The sequence below is a fragment of the Centropristis striata genome, chromosome 20 (assembly GCF_030273125.1).
Source record: "Centropristis striata isolate RG_2023a ecotype Rhode Island chromosome 20, C.striata_1.0, whole genome shotgun sequence".
Classification (NCBI taxonomy): domain Eukaryota; kingdom Metazoa; phylum Chordata; class Actinopteri; order Perciformes; family Serranidae; genus Centropristis; species Centropristis striata.
In genome coordinates, this window is record NC_081536.1 from 22,991,456 (window position 1) to 23,012,541 (window position 21,086).

Here is a 21,086-nt window from a genome sequence, read left to right on the forward strand (position 1 = left end):
ACTCAGTGAAAGCTTTCTAAAAGCACTCCCTATTCCTGATTAGAGAGTGTGATCATAAAGGAAATATGAGAAAATATCAGGGTTTGGTTGGTGGACTGAGGAATCATTAGGAGTTGTTTTGTGGCCGTGCTGTCCGTGGAAATATGACGAGGAGTCAGAAATCTGCTTGAAATGATGATTTGTGGTTTAGAAATATATTATGTAAAGATTTGAATGTCATGAATGTTAACACACTCCTTGAGAGTATCATCGAAATGCATATACTCACTCTAATGTCTTTTACAATGCTCAAAATTGTGAAGTAGTTTAAGGAGTTTTTTTTTTTTAAATGCTCAACTCGTCTACTTGAGCTGAGCTTGGTGATCAAAGTAACTGGCTGCACCTGAGAGATGAGAGCATATTTGCATATTTAAAGTCTGCTTTCTCTGAGGTTTCACTTTATCTCTTGTTAGCCTCCTTTAACTGTTTAATCAACTTTAGGTTATGCCATAAAACAACACTCAAATATACTCCTGCAGTGTGATCTTGCACCAAAGTCAGTAATAAAACATGCTAGAAAGATCATCTCCAGCCTGGGCTGTCTGGAGACTATACTGAATCAGGAACCACATGCTTGAATTTGGTTCAGTAGATGGGAATATGAGATGAAGTGAACATTTGTAGGATGAAAATGTGTCTGTACTTTAGACTGCTGACTCTTTTCACATCTCCACACCATTCACCATTTTCCTTTGTTTCATTCAGTACATTTGTATTACATTTGTACATGTGCATATTTGAGTCTATTCACAATACATCAAAGACAGAAAATATATATATATATGTACAGTACTGTGCAAAAGTTTTAGGCAGGTGTGAAAATATGCTGTAAAATAAGAATGCTTTCAAAAAATAGAAATCTTAATAGTTTCTTTTTTTTTTATCAATTAACAAAATGCAAAGTGAGTGAAGAAAGAAAAATCTTAATCAAATCAATATTTGCTGTGACCACCCTTTACCACCCTTTAAACAAGCATCAATTCTTTGAGGCATTTTTAAACACCTGCTAATACTTTTGCACAGTACTGTATATACTATAAAATAATTATAAATGAATCCCCTCTGCATTAATCTTTATCTTATAAATTAGCATAGACTTATTTAATCATAACTTAAAAAACATTAAAGTAAAGTAAAGTAAAAGTCTTTGACTATACTGACTTGTATCTGTGCAAAGTTTGTGACTAGAGAGGTGTTTTGTTTTCACAGAGTACTCTCTTTGAATTTACTTAGAATCTAATTCAAACATCGTGGAAGCTAGATGAGTCTCTACTTCAAAAGCCAATCAAACATAATAAAAGCATAGCAGCTGTTTCACACGGACACCAGTAACAAGCTAACAAACAGCATAATTAAAGAAAACGTGCTAACTACACTTTCTGACACGCCTTCTGGTTGCCAACTTTGGTGCACAACAACACGTCTAAATCTGGAGGCTCAAATACATATGTATAGCAGACAGCTGAAACTGACACCAATAACTTTTCTGTGCCTGATGGCAACTAGGTCCCTTTTTTATGTTTCACACAACAAACCCAACAGGGGGTTACTGTGAATGGACAGAACTGTGGAACAGATTGAGAAATACCATAAAATATAAAGACCATCTGAATAGACAATGAGTAGGTTGCAAAGGGGTGGAAACTTTCCGGTTAATTTCCAGAAACCTTCCATGGGAAGTTAAGCTGGGGAATTTTGTAAATATTTCAAATTTAAAAAACATGATATTTCAACAGATTTATTTGTAAGTAGAACTCAATCGAGTTTTAATTATTTATACCAAAAACATCATCCCCCCGACCCCACCCATTCAAAAATTGAATGTAAAAGAAAAATGCCCCTCCTCCAAAAATCCACAAAAAGTCCCATTCAAAACGTTAAATAAAATAAATGAAAAGAGCCCCTCTCCCTAAAAAAAAGTCCCATTCAACATGTAAATGTTGGACTGAACAGGTGACAGAGGAATAGCAGATATTCAAGTGTACTTGCATCAAATGTGGTTGTTTTAGTCAAGATTATGCTAAAATATATTTTCCCCAACTATATTTAAGTTCTCTGTGAAGGGCCAACCTTCTGTTCTGTAAATTCTCAGTTTATTCCCGCTTCTTCCCATAAGTTCCTGTTAAGTTTGAAAATACCTGGAATTTTGCAACCCTACACATAAATGGTCATGATGTTGAAATATGGCCTGAATTTAAGAGACTGTTCTCACTGGAAAAATTACAATATTCTATTGACTGGAGGGTAGAAGTAGGGCATTAGAGCAGTAGAGCTTTTTGTAGAGGTCATGTGGATCGATTTGTAAAATAGATTAGCTTTTTTGACGTTCAGTCATAAGGACTTGTTGGGAATTGAGCTTCCTGACATATATGTGCATATATGCGGCCTCACATAGCAACATTTGCATCGAACAAAGCCTGAAGGTGTGTGGACACCTGGTCCTGTTTTAGAGTGAGATTTGTCAGCCAGATCAAAATCACTAAATCTCCGAAGTTGATTTTTAAATGTGTGTGTGTAGTCCCAGCAGGGTGTCAAATCAAGATATATGTCCCTTTGGCATTGGCCTCTTCTGCTCTCTCCCTGTGATCTTGTCGCTCAGCCAAGTCTTCCTGACTCATATGGATCTGATCACATACATATATGGAGGTCTGACCCCTCAATCCTCCACCCCCTGCAATAATAAAACTGCATGAATCTGTAGTGAATTTACACTTGGTTTGAAAAAGAGGAAAACAGAGGATATCCTCCGTCTCACATCTGATCACATGTCAGAGATCAAGGTGCAGGAGATCAGAGCTTTTCCTCATACCGCCTCGAGGTGTGTAACATTTGACATATTGGATCATTTTACACAAAGGAACAGAGCTGATCTTCACCACATGGAATCTGAGATATAAAAACACAGACTGTGTAAAGACTGGCTGTAATATATGCATTATTATGTTCTTCAGATCCATGTCAGCACTCTAACTTTATATTTACTTGGTGAAAATCTGCTATAAATCAGATACCTGACCTGAGCTATTGTTGAGTTATTACCAGCAAATTCCACTTATGAAGTTTTATAATTAAGTGCAGGAACAAGGACCACGCCTTAAACCAAGGGCTAACTTTGAGTTGAAGATTGGGGGGGGGGTTTGACATTTCCGCCTATAAAGCAGGTCTGAGCACATGAGAAAATCTTTAATATATATGGGGGGTCTAGGTCATCCCCCGGGAGAAAATTTAGTACATTTGTTAGTAAAATGCATCAATCTCGTACACTAAATGAGAGCAAACACCTCATATCACATTTGTCACAGTCTGGAGATACTGTATTTATTATGACCATAGACTGTATAACAAAGAAATCCTACATTTTTAGTAACACAAATGCTAAATTAAACGACACGACAGACTAAATGTTGAAGATAAAGTGACTGTTTACCTCTCACGGTGTGTGGCGCCATTTTGCTTTGACATTTTACACCTACCTATTTCCGACCTACTTGGGCTGCTTGGATCCTACCCGAATTCCCGAGTTGGAATCCTGAGTTCAAGGGCCGTTCTATTGCACTTTTCCGACTCAGAGGTCGGATCTTTCCGAGTTCCGAGTGCAGACGAACGCAGCATATGAGCGAGAGGGATCTGACGACACTGACTACGCGCCTCTCTACACCGGCAACCTGACAACTACCCCTCACTGCAGTGTGCAATTCGGGGCGGAGCTCAATGGACGTTGAGGTGGGTGGAGTCAAACGTTGAGGTGGGTGGAGTCAAGCGTTGAGGTGGGTGGAGTCAAGCGCTGAGGTGGAAGAGTCTGTTAGATTTACTCAACGGCACCACTTATTGATGACAGCCTTGAAGTACACTTCTATCGTTATTGTTGGCCGCATAGAAACAAATAAGGAACATATTTACATGTTATCAGAATTAAACATTAATACATATATAACAAGATTAGATAAACTATAAGATAATGTAATAGCAGGGATACCACAGCAGGAAATTCTATGGATGTACAGCAACAACAACAAAAAAAAATTATGTCAGACACACTGATAAGGTGAATATGCTTTGTACATAAGGGTATACCAATTAAGAGATCAAAGATTGGTGTGACTTTAACATGATCTTTATTGAACTGAACACAATTAAAAATCCAAGCTAACATATTTACAAAATAACATAAATACCTGAATTAAATCATAGCAAACCCCCCCTCTATTAAACAACATAACACACCAATAAATTAAAAAATCACAGCAAAAAAGATCCTGGTGTAGGGGTCACAGCTATTCCACAAGTTTCATTTGGATTTATGGACTGAAAGCAGTGAGAATTGTGTCAACAATTTCTTTTCATGCTTCCAAGATGGAGGTCTCTCTTTGTTCCCCTCCAAACAAAGACAAACGACCCCCACCCCCCACAGGTATCTGCATATACCTAAAGGCATCTCATTGGCTAATACCAACAGGAAATACAACTCCCAGGTAGAGACAAAAGTCTCCTGCATCCATTTCTTCTCTCTCTTCTCCTTGACCCCTCAGAGGGTCAGCACGTCTGCTGTCCTGGTCTGATCTTCCAGAAGGTAGACCAGACAATCTCCCTCTCTCTCCAGCTCTAAGGGAAGGCCGGCAAGGCCCCAAACCAAGCTTGGGCCCACCACCACCCTTCTAAGTTTCCTGCCTGTGATCTATGCTGGATATAATCACAGAGACCTTCACCAAGCTTTTGGAGCCAACAGCAAATTACTTTGGAAACACCAAACCCAAAAGGGACCTGATTCTTCTTCAAAAGGATTTCTGCTTCCCCCTTTCAACTCTGGACTCTGTGGTATAGTACTGGGCAGTTAGTATAAGCAAGAACAAGTTTGTTAAGCTTTAATCAATGATGTTGATCTGTTGTGTGTTTAAGTATGTTTGTGATATTTTCTGTAGCCAGATCATGGGAAGTTGTACGATTAATCTTACGGGGGCGTTTTCACACCTGAGAGTCTGAACCAAGGTCCGTGTTCTGTTACATTGTATACATTTGCTCTGGTTGATTTTGGTTTCACACTGCAAAAGGAATAACGGACTTTACAAGACAATTCTACTGGACATGTCATCTCCCTGTGTACTTCCGCGGCTCATTTTGTTTTGGTTACGCTGCGTTGTTAGGCCGGCCAGCATCTGACGTCAGTGTTACTTCCTTAATGTGTTTACACAAAATGAATCCAGCGAGCCACCTTTTACTCCGTTTGAGTCCTTTTCCCATGCGTTATGCGTCCGTTGTGCACACAATTAAATGTTTGTCCTTGGTCTTGTGTTACCTTGCCGCTGATTAGTGATTGTGCTCACCTGCTGAGGCGCACCGCGGAGCAACGCACACGCCGTCGCACGCATGCAGCAGCACGGCCGCTGTCACACACACGCAGCTGCACTTCCAGGCAGATCGCCGCAAGAAATACTTTTGCTGGTCTTTTGCTACCAGCAGCACCAGCTTAATGAGTAATACGTGAGAGTGCTTGGTATTGGCAAGATGACCTTCCTGTACCGTAATTCGAGAGCAGAAGAAGAAAAAAACTTCCTGTCATTGATACGAAGGTCCGAACTATAAAAAAGTTGTTTTCACACTGCAAAAGGTTCGGACCTTGGTTCGTTTGGTCCGGACCGAGACCACCTCTTTTGGTCGGACCAAACTTTGGTCCTTTGGTGCGGACCGTGGTCCACGGCACCTTTCACACCTGGAATTTAGGTTGGGATCAAACTGAAAAGTCCGGACCAAACGAGATAGGTGTGAAAGCGCCCTAATCCACATAAAATACACTTTTAATTTGTCTTCCTACAACACATAGACTTTCAAGGCTGCATGGTCTATTGCTATTCAAGAACAAAAGGGCTACCGCCATTTTGATTTACTTAAATGACCGCCCTTGGTCGGCCATTTTGTTACACATAATCTTTCACCCACATTTCACCTGTAAATAGTCTTTTTGATTAGTTATTGTGTGTTTTGCTTGATTTACTTTGTTTTTAGAATAAATATCTTTTAGGATCAATATGCTTCTCCTTTAATGTTGCACATGAATGAGTGATTCGCTAAATCTCTGCTATGAAAAGAACTCCAAAATTCCTTTAACCTTTACTAAATATTAATAAGGTAATTTGATTATAATTATATTCATAATTAATAATCAATGTTCCAAATTGATAATTTACTTTTATGAGACTGATTTACTATGATTTGCTATCTTTCCTCTTTCTAAGTAAAGAGGTGGTGCTCCGAGGATAACTTTAATTCATTTAAAGTGTTAAATATTCATTTAGTAAATTCTGATAGCAAAATTGACCTAAATTAGCTTTTACCTGTAAATAGTTTGGTGCCCCTGCTGGAGGCAATTTGTATCTGCAACCAGATACCCCTACACTGGTCTGGGCCACTGGGTTTGGCTGATGGGCCAAGGCCATTGGATGGAGTTGAGGGGCTGGGGCAGAGGTCTCTGAATGTTGATGTGATAACAGATGCTTAATGTACTGGGATCTATTTATGATATTAATGGTGCAAAAACAACAGTGGAAGTGTGTTGCTTTCCTGTAGTTTAATCAAGACTTTATGATAGTGAACTCTGAAAGAGTGGAATAACAGTAAAAACACAGGTTATACAATTAAGTTAAACACATTGGCCCTCATTTATCAAACGAGTGTACGACAGAAAGTAAGCGTAAAGTGGGCGTAAGATCATTTCTACACAAGGCTCTGCATTTATCAATTTGGACGTGAGCGGAGGGTATGATCAGATCTCACATCTGCTCTCAGCTTGTGTACGCAAATTTGAGTCAGCATGAAGTCGACACGTCTGAGTCAGAGAATTGATCTTAGACTATTGTATCGATGCCTGGAGCTGATAAAACTCTGCAGTGTTTTGTTTTTTAATGGTGACAAAGCAAAACATGTTTAGACTACATCATTTATCATTAAAACATGATTAAAAATAAATACACCCTGCAAAATTGTGAAATTCTTTAATCAGAATACTAGCTGAGGATATTAAATGTTGTTGTCTTCTGCTATTAAATGTTTACCGTTATCCTGCTGGACACTGGAGCGTCAGCGTCTCCTCCACCAGCGGTTCTGCCCGGATAGAAACATTTCCAATCAGCGCTGCCACACGCTCCTCTGACTAAGATAGAATTCTTAGTAAATGTAAAGAGGTGAATAGTATCCCTCCATCATAATAATAGCAATATTTGGATATTATATAGTTTATTAGGCTTTATATATCACAGTGTATAAATTAATTACTCAAACCTCGTTTGAGTTTATAACTATAAGTACTTTTATTTCATAAACCTGTGTCGCTGCGTATTTCTTTAATATGTCTAAATGGCCCCTATTGTTATTTGTAACGGTGCACTTTGCTAATAAAGTTGACTTCAGGGGGGAAGAAATCCTCGTTTTGGCAGTGTTGCGTCCTTCGGTGTCGTAAACTCTGAAGGCGAGCCTTCTGAATCAGGTATATATTAGGGCGTCACATTTAAATGACGCTTGTTTTGAGCCGCCACATTTATCAACAGCCAATCATTTTTACGCTGTGATTGGAGAGATCAGGTGGCAATCTCCGTGTCTCAGCAGGGAGGCAAACCAGGAAGTGCCTTAAGCTGCATTCTACCAAAAATTCCAGCAGGGGGTGCTAAGTTTGGTTGCAAAAAAAATCTGTACATTCATTTCAGTGCAAAATGAGAAAACTTCTCACTTGATTTCATAGACTGTATATAAATAATGGACGTAGTCACCGTGACGTCACCCATTGGTTTGTGGACTGCCCGTTGGAAGCCTCGAGTTCAGCGTTACACTCGTTGCCATCTTGCGTCGCCATCATGTTTCCGATACGCGGAGCAGACCATAATTGGACTGTGGGGGAGCGCGAGGGATCTGATGACACTGACTACACGCATCTCTACACCGGCAACCCGACTGAGAGAAGCCGTTGCTAATTCATGTTAGCATTAACTGGAGCATTAACTGGGATGTTAGTTTTGGCTAGCAAAAAACAAAAACAAAATGTATCTTTCTTACCTCAGAAAACTGAGCAGCGACTCCTTGGAGTGTCTGTTAGTCCAACCAAACACTGAACAAGACATTTTACTGAACAAAGCGTTCAAATAAACTGTCATTAAGTGAAAATATAGTGTGAAAGGGTCAAAGTTATGAGACCAAACCGCTAAACGTCCTCTTTTCTATCTATATAACGTTATATATAACTTTATTGACACATTGCCGTGGATACGCTCTGCTTCTCTCCTGGTGACGGCTCGCCTCTGAGGTAATAAATCAAGTGAGAAGTTTTCAAATTTAGCACTGAAATGAATGGGCAGATTTCTTTTGCAGCCAAACTTAGCACCCTCTACTGGAATTTTCGGTGAATTGCAGGCTTTATGCACTTCCTGGTGGCTTCCATGCTCAGGCACGGAGATTGCCGCCTGCTTGATTTATTACCTCAGAATTTTTTTTTAGGACAACGCTATAGTCTCAATTGCTAGTAAAAAACCTTCTTCAAGACAATTTGGTGTTAAAAGTTCTAATAATGGCCCCATTTAGAAGAAAACAGAAGATAATAATAATAATAATAATAATAATAATAATAATAATTCATTTTATTTAATAGGGCGCCTTTCAAGGCACTCAAGGTCGCCTCACAACATGGATAAAACAGTGCAGAACATCATACACATCATACAATCTAAACATCATAGAACATTTACGAATACATTACTATTAAGGAGGGGGGTTTGTGTGGAGGATCAGACGGAGTGAGTGAGTCTGAATAGGTAAGTGTTGAGTTGTGATTTGAACTGATTGAGAGATGTGATGTTGCGAAGGGAAGGGGGAAGGGAATTCAAGAGCAAGGGAGCAGAGCGACTGAAAGCTCTGCTCCTCATGGTAACCAGACGGGCAGGGGGGACGGAGAGGTGGGTGGAGGAAGATGATCTGAGTGGGCGGGCGGGTGTGGCAATGTGGAGGAGGTCAGAGAGGTATGGAGGGGCGAGGTTGTGAATGGCCTTGAAGGTGAGCAGTAGAGTCTTGTACTGGATGCGGTGTGTGATTGGGAGCCAGTGGAGCTGCTGGAGGACTGGTGTGATGTGGTGACTGGATGGGGTCCTTGTGATGATGCGGGCTGCTGAGTTCTGTACCAGTTGTAGTTTGTGAAGAGTTTTTTGCGGAAGTCCAAACAGGAGAGAGTTGCAGTAGTCAAGACGGGAGGTGAGGAGACTGTGGACCAGGATGGCAGCTGTGTGGGGTGTAAGAGAGGGGCGGAGGCAGTTGATGTTGCGGAGATGGAGGTAGGCTGAGCGGGATATGTGACTGATGTGTGAGGTGTATGAGAGTGTGCTGTCAAGGATGACACCCAGACTCTTTACCTTGGGGGATGGAGAGATGTTGGAATTGTCTATGGATATTGTGAAACTGGGAGATTTGGATAGGGTGGTTTTTGTGCCACTGAGTAGAATTTCTGTTTTGTTACTATTCAGTTTCAGGAAGTTGGATGAAAACCAGGACTGTATTTCGAGGAGGCAGTCAGTGAGGAAGGAGGGAGGGAAGGTGGACTCAGGTTCAGTGGAAAGATAAAGAATCATATGATTTGGGGCGTGGCTACCTTTGATTAACAGGTCACTGAGAAGGCAAACCGTCATCAGAAGAGAAGCAGAGCAATGCGTACCCACAGCAACGTGTCAATAAAGTTATATATAACGTTATAGACATAAAAAAAGGGCGTTTACCGATTTGGTCTCATAACTTTGACCCTTTCACTGTATTTTCACTTAATGACAGTTTATTTGAACGTTTTGTTCAGTAAATATGTCTTGTTCAGAGTTTGGTTGGACTAACAGACACTCCAAGGAGTCGCTGTTCATTTTTGTTAAGTAAGTAAGTAACGTACATTTTGTTTTTGTTTTTTTGCTAGCCAAAGCTAGCATCCCAGTTAATGCTCCAGTTAATGCTTACATGAATCAGTCAGGTTGAGGTGTAGAGAGGCGTGTAGTCAGTGTCGTCAGATCCCTCTCGCTCCTCCACAGTCCAAATATGGTCTGCTCCCCGTATCAGAAACAAGATAGCGATGCAAGATGGCGACAAGTGTAATGCTAAACTCGATGCTTCCAACGGGCCACAAACCAATGGGTGACGTCACGGTGACTATGTCTATTAATTATATACAGTCTATGGTATATATATATATATATATATATATATATATATATATATATATATATACGTCAGTCTATGGTATATATATATACATACACATACATACATATATACATACATACATACATACACACCAATAAGACACTGATATGTCTCTATATGTCAAAGAAAATAAGCAGACATAAATGACATGATACTTAAAAATGGATACATAAGCATTCACCATCTAAGCTGACATTTATATATAATTATGTTACTATGTGTAAGTAATTTTAAATCAATTTGGATTACGGACAGCGCCGCTTGATCAAACTCCAATTGGCCGCTACAGTAATCACTGGTGTTTTGCTAACGATTGGTCTCATGGGTGGTCCAGTAATTTAGGTGGTTGTTCATTTTAATTTAAAGTTATACACTGTATAATGTGAATGTTACTAAGTCAATTATGCACAAAGACAGTCTAACTTACTTCAACAGGTGAATGAGCGCAGTCTGTAGTGTAAAGCGCTTTGAGTGGTCGCAAAGCGACTAGAAAATCGCTATATAGTAAGTGCAGGTCCATTTACCATTTACCATAAAGTAGACGCAAAGTCTGTTTCTCAAAATACACACATACCATAAGTAACAAGTTTGCAGAGTTTACCAATGCATGCATGGAGAATTACTGCGTCATCTGACCTTCTAAATCGTTCAACATCAACACCGATACCCCTTAGCATCCAACCCTCAGAGGATCCGCTTCTGATCCCCAATCACCCACTCCATCCCCCTCGACCCTCTCCTCCTCATCCCCCAACCCATCTCCCCATCCTATCCCCCATCACTTCCATCATCCCCACGACCCTTCCCCTCTACCCTCATCCTCTACATCTACCACTACCCTCCTACTCTGTCAGAAAGAGCCAATCTCCAAATGTATACCTCTGTTGGTGTGGTTCTTGTAAGTGAATTCCTTTTATGGGAATATGGGATGCTTGCTGTATGAGGACGCAGGGTCTCAGGAGGTTATAAAAAACACATGATGTCATTTTTTTTTCAACCAACCTTGACATCCAAAATCCGCCCAACAAATTACAGTAATATCTTTACTTTTTAAATACTATTTTACCAGCTCTTTCCAGTCCAATCAACATGTTGCAATATTGCAAAAAAAAAAAAAATGTAATTCTACAACTACAGATATGTTAATCTGTAACTTTTTTTGTCCAGTGATGAAGCACTGTGATCCTAGGGACTTAAACCGGGAGAGAGGTGTTTGCATCCAGTTGTTGGAAGTCATGTCCGGAATGAGTTATTTTAAGCCAAGCCCTGTTCTTTTTACCTACTGTAACCTTAACCAAGTGGTTTTTGGTGCCTAATCTAAAGGAAACTGTTCTTGAAATGTTTGAAACAGCAATTGTCACAAGTTTACAACATTTTGTGATAGTCAAAATTTGTTTAAAGCAACACTTATCACTTGTCACAATGAAAAGGGTTGCAGCAGCTAAAAAAATGTTCACATTCAACAAATTTGTGGTTCAAAAATGTAGAAATTCAACATATTTGGGATTTTCAGAACCTTAAAATGACAACATTTATTGTTGCGACTGGGTTGGCTTTCTCACTTTCTCTTTGGTTTTTCTCCTGAGCTTTATTAGCTTAACTCAAGAAAATGTTCATACTAGTCTAAAGGCAGTAAAATCAAAACCTTATAAATTTCAATTTTACTCTAATTTCAAACTTTTTGTCATTTATCTGATTTGATCCAGAAAAACAACAAACTGATGGACTGTTTTCTTTTCTTAGGGCCAAAATATCCTAGACCTTGTAAACACCAAACACAAGACAGCAAAAACATATTTGAGTGTTTATTTTTATTCTACACTTACAAAAATGTCAGGTAATAAAAAGTAGTTGCTATACACCATAAAAACAATATATAAAACATTGTGTTTGCCATCAAAAACAATGAATTACAGTATTTTTTTTTCAAAAGTATAAAGGCACATATTTCTCCCTTGAAGACCCTTACTGTATTTACACAATGTATTTCTATGTAGTTTCTCTTTTTTTATTGGTTAGACACTCATTTGTGTGTATGTACATGGGTACAATCACAAGAACACACGCACAAACACACAAGTGGACACACAAACAGAATATCACATGTTCACTCAGGCAGCCACTCACTCACAACTTTCTTTCTTTTGTAGAAAAAATGTGTATTGTTAATTTTTACAGCAATAAAAACAGATTGTGTCAAGTTTAACGTCTTCTAAATACAGTAACGTAGGCAAAAAATAAAACAAGGTGAGGCCAGAGAAAAATCACTATTAGGCACATTTTTTTTCTATATACATTTCACTCAATAACACATGGGATACACAGGTGAAAGTAAAGCTAAATCACTTAAAGGTCTGTTTTTTCAAGCTAGTATATTCATACATATTGAGCTGTTGTTTCTTGACATGAAGGTGAAAAATGTTTTATTTTGTGCCCGGATCCCAACCTGAGAGATTTATTTTCACTGTCTGGATCCAAAGTGATTAACACTGTTCAACAGAGGAGACAGATCTCACACAACAACAAATTAAAATGAAAAATGGCACTTTTAGGATGTTAAGGAACTCAAATAAACAAAATGTTATCTTGCATGCTACATTGTGGATGTTGCCAAAAATAACACATGAATCCTCATGATTTTGGTCACATTTTGCAATATCTGATGACCATAAATTACGAGAAATGAATAAAGGAAAATGGTGTTTTTACACCTCAGGCTGTAAGGAACATATTTCCAAAAATGTCATTATGTTGCCAGCACACAAAATAAAAAATAATATGACCATTTAAAAAATAAATCACATGCAACATTTGTCCTTGTCTGACCACATGCTTTATATTACGGATTGATGCATTTCTTTTTTTAGGTGCTGTAAGTTTGTTGTTTGTTTTGGAACAGAACTAAAAGAAAAATGGAAAGCACTGCTTGCCAATATTGTTTGCAAAACTACCCAACTACCTCCCCAGATGTCTCAGATTTTCTCACCCTAAGTACACATAACACTCATTGCTATTCTGAAAATAGATAATGGAGCACCTTCCATCTCTCACTCTCAACTGCAGGTGTTGATTTCAACAACACATTTTTCTGTTCACATATCCAGTTTTCAAAAATAAAAGCTATAATTGTGTTAGTGTTGATAACACATAAACAAAATGCAAAAAAAAAAACACCTTGAATGTTGTTTACTTGAGAGCCACAGGTCTGAAATGGCACAAATAATATTTCCTTCGGTGTACAGAGAAGATTCACAAGGTGAGACTCCATTTCTTGTGCCAGAATAGTGTTCAGTGAATGTTCAACATGACTTTAAAAATCATCTTAAACTTTGAGAGGACTTTGGAAATATCTTAAGCAGTAAAGTAATATGAGCTGCAACAAGACTCTCTTTTTTTTTAAAAAGTTTTCTATTTCTTTTTACAAAACACAGAAGTATCCTTGTGGTTTTGTTTTTAATCATCGGTGCAAAGTTTTAAAATGTAGAAAATATGATGAAAAAAGATTTTCTTTTTCTGCTGCTTGGAGCCAACAAAGTGAGGAGTTGCCTATTATAAATTTAAAGATTCAGCTGTGGGTAATCTTTATTGATTTCTGAATGTTGCTTCAGAAAGATGCGAGGATGACAGGATGTTAACACCACTTGCATGTGCGATGTGTCTCAGCGTTTCATCACATGCAACTCCTGCTCTGAAGTGTTTCTGCTCAGCTGGAAAACTCATCACTGCTCCACATTGTTCTGTTCATCTTTTCTTTCTTGTTTCTTGCCTGTGTTTCTCCTTGCCTCGCTCCCTTTTCCTCTCCAAGGTTGTTTCCCAGGCCGGGGCTAACGGGAAGCAAGCACAATGTGTTGCCTCGCGGGAGAGATAACACAGACAGGAAGGGGCGGGAGCAACCTCCCAGATGGACAGGAAGTTGACTCCACTGTTTGGTTTAGCTGATTAGAGGACGGAGAGGGAGGGACGGTGTGGTAGAGATACGGTGAGGCAAAGACTGAGAGTGAGCTGGAGGAACCGGCTGCTCTAAGTATATATATGAAGCCAACAGGAAAGCATTGAGAGGGCTTCCAGCTATTGTATCCAGCGTTTATCAAATGGCATTCCACGCACGCCAGAGCCAAACAAAACAGAATAAACAGGAGAATAAATAAACTCTGTTCTCTAAACTGGAGTGAAATTACCTTTTTTCAAAAACAAAGGGACTGTCTTGACAACACGTGGCTCTGCAGAGCTTCAGCTGAACAATGCATTGAAATATTGCAATGTCAAGTGGACTACTTTAATAGAAATGGGCACCACTTTACAGCGCAGGAAACTGATTTATACCTTATGACTAGAGACAATGAATGACCTTTTGTGAATGACGTTCTAACAGCAATAGCCATGATTTATCTCCAGAGCCTTCATTTATACAATAAGCTGAAATGTCTATAGTTCTTGTTCAAATGCTACTAAGTCACTGATAAATAGTTATGGTCTGAGTGTTCAGCCTTCTCCCAGATATTAAGGGGTCAAATAGTGCTTTGGAGCAGCTGCTGCTGATTACCCAAAGAGCAAATAAACAGCATATCCTCGACATTATCACAGGATAAACTACACACCCACCAACCAAAGGGATCCTTTACTTAAATTGGCCCTAACAACAGCCTTTGAATTACAAAAATGATCTATGTAAGGGAATGATTAGTCAATCAATCAAGTATTCAATTAACTAAAACATAATTGGAAACTATTTTGTTTGTTGCCAAACATTTTGCTGGTACCAGCTTCTTAAATTAAAGTTTTACTACTTTTTTTCCTTTTTTTAACATTGAATATCTTGTCTTTCATTGATTTTTGCTCACACAAAACAAGTAGCATCTCGGGCTCTATAGGGTCACCTTGAAATGTTCTGGATCAATAACCAGCAGAATAAAGACTCATGAGTTACAACTCTAATCCCCATGAAGTCAGACAGTTATACAAAATAATGAGGATGATTATGGCTCCATGGAGTGTATTTTTATGAAAACCTATGATTCTGGTAAGGCTGTATATTTTGGGTCGACTATCCTGCCTTTACTATGACCACTTGCCAAATACAAGTCTAGTGTATTAATATTTGAGTTCTATACACTCTTTAAGAGCTAAAACTGTGCTACTCTCACACTGTATTTATGCTTGACGCATCCTCAATATACTATACGGATGCGGATTTGTGGGCAATATGGAGATCTTTGATGAGCTGCTGGTGGCTGCAGGGTAAACCTGCACAGAGTATAAATGTCCAAATGTTTCCTTGACCACCTTCCATGTCAGCTCAAGTTTGTCTGTCCACGTGGAAAGCATATTGAGGGGTTAAAGAAATTGGATAAACTGTAGCCTAAACAGCTTAAACAAGCATACTTCTAATATTAATATAGTAAAGACTGGCATATCATTGAGAGTTTAAAAGATATTTTGTAAATTGGTTGCCAAGTAGAGTAAAGAAACAGTTCCTGGTTAGTCAAAGGATTCAAGCTTTTGCTTTATGATTCTGTAAATCTGCTAAAAATGATCTGAAAGTTGTCACTAAAAAAAAATCAGAGAGTTTCTGACCTTATGGATGCCAGAAAGGATGAGAGGTTAAAGTTATTCACGACACCTCAGAGCCATCGCAGCGACCCAACTGGCTGCTTTAGCCGCTCGGTGTTTCCTGAGTTGCCTGAATGACTTTTGTTCTAGTAGACCTCTGAGGATTGGGCTTTCATCTGAACAATAACTGTGATGATAGGTTCTGTCAAATAAAACCTGGGAACATGCTGTAACTCTGTCTGAGCAGCAGCAGTGCCATTTCCTCTCAGCTCGTCCGTATGTCTGTTGTCTTTTCTCTCCTCAGACCAGAAGATAACTGGCAAAATGGACGAAATGACTCACTTAGATAATGACTCCTCATTCTTATTGGGTGGCTGGTTCAGAAAACACAAAGAGGAGAAAGGATTCTTGAAGTTTTCTGCTAAATATCAAGAACTTTTGGTGCAGTTTATCTTTAACTCAAACAGCCCCTATTCATTTAAGAGTTGCTGCCATATTGCAGATGATGTAAATCAGTAACTATATGCTGATATATAGTGTGCATATCACAAAATAACCCACTGGACATCACAGACTGATGATTTAAGAGACATGAACTTTCCTTAAAGACGACCCTTTTTAGTTTTTCAGATAAAGCAAACACAACTGGCGCCTTGCTGTGATCAAACACTTCAAACCTCTTTGAGTTAAAACTCCTGTGGCTGCTGAGTTTTTCACCTCAAATAATAAACCCCTCAAACTGTCATATTTACAAATCAAATCATCAACTTCAGATCAGAAATAAAATCACCTTGCTCTCGCCGTGTTTGTGGTGCTTTTGTCAAATTCTTTCAAAACATCAAAGTTCGAAGAGATTACAGGCTGTCAACACAAACAGTTAGAGTAAGACAGGAAAAGTTTGGCAAGATCTCCCATCAGCACTGAGTAGCTTTGACATGAACCATTTTGCATCCCCAGTTGTATTTAAATAAGCTTGTTTAAAACTTCCAGTTGTATTTAAACAGCAACATTAGTCAGTAAACCCAAACAAGCTCATATCTAGATGAAGACAATGCATACTTTTAAAGTATTGTCTCTGTGGTAAATGTAAGTTTTGTGTCCATGTTTAATTGTTCAGATTAAGTAATTTAGTCATTCATATATAAAGAAATATACATAATTGAAAGATGTATATGTAGATATATATAGGTGCATCGAAGGGATTGATTTAAAAATAGACACAATATAAAGGTTAATTTACAGGTGAAATTAAAACATTAACTTTTGGTTTTACATGGAACAGGAACACTGGGGTTTATTTGTCACACCCATCCCAAACAGACTATCTATACTATAGGTCTTTATATTTAGTGACCAACATCTAAAATGTTGCAAAATGGGTTTACAATGCAAAACTGATGCGTCTCATACAGACACTGAAGGCTTCTTTATGTGTTGATATCTGATGCACTGACCAGGCGTGTGTTTCTGACAAGTAGTGAGTGAGGATGGGTAGATAAAAGAGCTGAGACATGAATTAAATGCAAAAGGATGTAAAGCAACTGAGCAACATCTCTGGCCAGCAGTGACCTGATAAACCCATCAATCATCCAAGATTGGCCCGCCATGGAGCATCCTCTGATTGGACTTGCAGTAATAAAAAGGGTTGATGATGATGTCAAATTAAACAACACTGTGACTTAAACACATCCTCACATTTGGATCTCACTCTGTCACCAACAGTCAATCCTGTTGCAGATCTGTGAAGCAGTTTGTTCTCACTTTCTGTTATGGCGGCATGTCCTGGGCTTACTTTAAAAATCTTTCCGATATCTCCTGGGTGGAGGAGGCAAAGGGCACCATGTCATAAAAAAAAGCTCTCCTTTTTTCAACTTGATTGAGCTTCCTGGAGTTTGGAAAGAAACTAAATGGACGGCATCAGAGCCTGGTTGTATGTGTGAATGTGTATATTTCCTGCATGCTTCTGGCTATGTGTGAGCGCATTTTATGGCTGTTTTTTCAATGTGTGTGTGTGTGTATTTTGGCATCAAATATGCTTATTAGCAGACCATCAGTATTGATGGTAGTAGTCAGGTGCATCCACTCCGTACAGCTCGGCCAGGGTTCTGAACCTCGGCCCCCAGTCGCTCAGGAAGTCGTAATCCAAGTTCGAACCGGTGGAGGAACTTTCCAGAGAGCTGAGGCTGCCGGCTAAAGACTCCGGCCCCTCGTAGCCGTAGATGTGCAGAGTGTCGTATGGGAAGCCGTCCCTGTCGTGATCCGCCTCGTCTTTCTTCACCTCGATCATCACGGCCATGTCACCCTTGCAGGCGGTGGGTTGTGCGTGGTGCTGTGGTTTCTGCACCATGGCGTAGAGAGAGGGGTGGGGGTGGCGGTCCGGGTGGCGGAGCAGGGAACCGTCGTGGCAAGCAGAAGAGAGGATTGAAACATCGTAGCTAAAAAAGAGAAAGAGGGATAGTCTGTTAATTTATTAATAACTGGTCATCTCAGGATGGGATCATGGGAGCTGTAGGCCTATTAACCAAAAACAAACAGGCAAAGGATCTTTTTAAGAGCATAAAAGTGATGCAGAAAGCTTTTTAGCATTTTGTAACAGTATGAGGACAGAAAAGCCAATAAAAATGTCAGTTATCTTGTTTTATTCATTCTTGACTCTTTTCTACCTTCTTCAATGTGTTTGTTCGCTTCTTTACCCCAACCATCACATCTTTTGACAGCATGCAGTATGGTGCAGTTATTATGGATAGTGTATAGGGATTATATGGTCTTAATCCTGTTAAAATATACATAAGATTAGATTCAGATCAGATTAAACTTTAATATTTTCTTTTGGACAAACTGGGTCATCAAATTGACAGATACAGCAAAGAAAATAAATATTGCAAATGGGGAGATTTTATAAGGGTGTACGGTTTTCTGCAAAATATAATGAAAGTAGAATATCAGTACTAAGTTACATGAATGAAAAAGAAAATTTTAAATATATCTGAAAGAATGCAATATGAACAGAAATAAAAATGTGAAAAGAATATTCTAATTTACCAAGAAATTATGTTGATACATATTAAATCCTGTTTCAAAGAAGTGACTTTCCCCAGAATTGCAATAAATAGAATTGACTTATTTTTTCATCTTAATCATTGTAATTAATAAATATTTGTAATATGTAGAATGTATTTATTAAAAACTATAAAACAATAATAATAATTGAATAATAATATTTTCAAAAGCATTATAAAATGAATAACACAAATATTATTAATAATTATTATTATAATTTCAAAAATAATTAAAGAAAAATATATTTTAAAAATGTAACATATTTTGAGAGAAGAAAAATAAGAAAATGGAGAAAAATTATAGAGGCCAATGGAAAGAGGATAGTGATCAACTGTTTCGACACATTTCATGTTTTTTGTAAATGTTTTTAATAAAGTAGGTGGGTTTTTTTTTTTCATCTACATACCCATTAGTGTCCATCTCTCCTCCTCCCTCCTCGTCGTACGTGACCAGCTGCTCGTGAATCTCGCCGCTGTTCTTCATACTGGCCAGAGAATCCTTCTGATAGCGTTTCCTCATCACAAACAGGATTACAATGACTGTAAAGAGAAGCAGAGGAAAGTTTTTTTTAGTACATAATTATTCTCTGCTGGCTTTTCTAGGTGTGAATGATCTCTGACAGCACATTCATTAGCAACTATAGCACAATGTTGAGGTAAAGTATAACTGTTGCCTCTCTTATCTCTTGAAGAAATTAGTTATTGGTATAAACTGAAGACATCCACAGTAGAGCAGAAACTATCTTTAAAAACATGAGAGAAAATTAGGCCACAAAAACCTAAACAGAAAAAAATGGGGGCAAAAAACAAGTGAGGAAAGTGGAACGCTAACGAGGGATTGAGACTAGAAAACAGAGCGAGAATGAGGCGAGTAAATGAGCAGCGGATGGTTTAAGGTGTCTGAGACGTTCGCCTCCAGCATGAAAACCTCAGATGAATCTACTCAGTCAGAGACAAACAGAGGAGAAGAAAAGAGAGGGGAGCGTAAGAAACAGGAAGAGAGATTCAGTAAATACAAGAAGGGAAGTGGAAATGAGTGTGAGAAAACAAAGTGAAGGGGGGTGAAAAGAAAGGAACGGGAAGGAAAGTTGGACCTGGCAGATGACGAAGACATAAACAATTGAGAAAGAGAGAGAAAAGGAGAGGAAGCAAGAGGGTAAAGACAAGAATGAAAGGATAAGAGTCTTAAAAAATGAAATCATTACAAAATGCCCTGCATTTGTTTTTGCTCAAGTGACAAAGAGCGCTCGCAGCTGCAGGAGTCTTGTCTGTCATTAGCAAAGATGGAAGTAGAAACAAAGTCAGCAGAGAGAGAAGGTTGGGTCATAAGACTGCTGTTAGCATCCTGTTTCCCTCTGATGGGCACAATGAACACTGGTTTCTCACCCAAAATGTGACGTTTCCCTGAACCATAATCAAGGTAGTTTGTGCTTTAACCTCACCGAACCTTAAAGTCTCAGTAAAGCAGAAAATAAGTCATATATAAAATATTTCATCTGAGTTTGTAGGACATTACTTCAGACATTGTAATCTTCCGTTGATATGACCAATGACACAAGTTATAAGTAAATGTATCAACGTTAGCTTATATAGTGTTGGGGCAGAGTTATGATAAGTAAGCGTCAGTGCATCATCGAGCCATGATTTTAAACACACCCCAAAAACCCTGAATACAGAGTGGGGAAAATCTGTTTTATGGTCCAACTCAAATTCAGTCATATTATACAGTACTGTGCAAAGGTCTTAGGCCGGTGTGGAAAAAAAGCCGAGAAGAATTGATGCTGGTCTGAAGGCAAAGTGTGGTCACAGCAAATGTTGATTTGATTTAGATTTTTCTTCTGTTCACTCAACTGTTAATTGATAAAAATAAACTTATTGCATTCTTATTTGACAGATTTTTTTTCACACCTGCCTAAAACAGGCATAGTATTGTAGTTTTAAGTCTTCGTACATGTTTTGAGTTGTTATTTTGTACCTTGTAAAATATGTTTTCATACAAATATCTGATTTTACTTTACCCATACTTTAATGGTTCCCTATAGGTACCACAATCCCACTCAGATATGTCACTGGCTAGCTAATCGCCAATCTGCACATTGTTGGTTTCCACTGATAACCTTGCTAGCCCTATTAGCTCTGTTCGCAAATGGCAATGTTAGCACCATTAGCTCTGGCAGCAATGATGGTCGTCATTTTGGTTTTCACATTAGCTTGTGACATCAGAGT

At 38.7% G+C, this 21,086-nt stretch overlaps 1 protein-coding gene across 1 annotated transcript in view; it reads right to left on the reverse strand.

Moving 5' to 3' along the window:
* Window positions 1–12,067: 12,067 nt before the first annotated feature.
* cdh5 (cadherin 5) overlaps window positions 12,068–21,086 on the reverse strand; it is a 39,789-nt gene continuing 30,770 nt past the window's right edge. The window contains exons 14-15 of the mRNA XM_059359292.1: window positions 19,268–19,400; window positions 12,068–18,236 (exon numbers count right to left, since the gene is read on the reverse strand). Of these exons, the coding sequence (XP_059215275.1) occupies window positions 17,852–18,236; window positions 19,268–19,400 (518 nt within the window). The 3' untranslated portion in view covers window positions 12,068–17,851. The remainder of the gene's footprint in view (window positions 18,237–19,267; window positions 19,401–21,086) is intronic.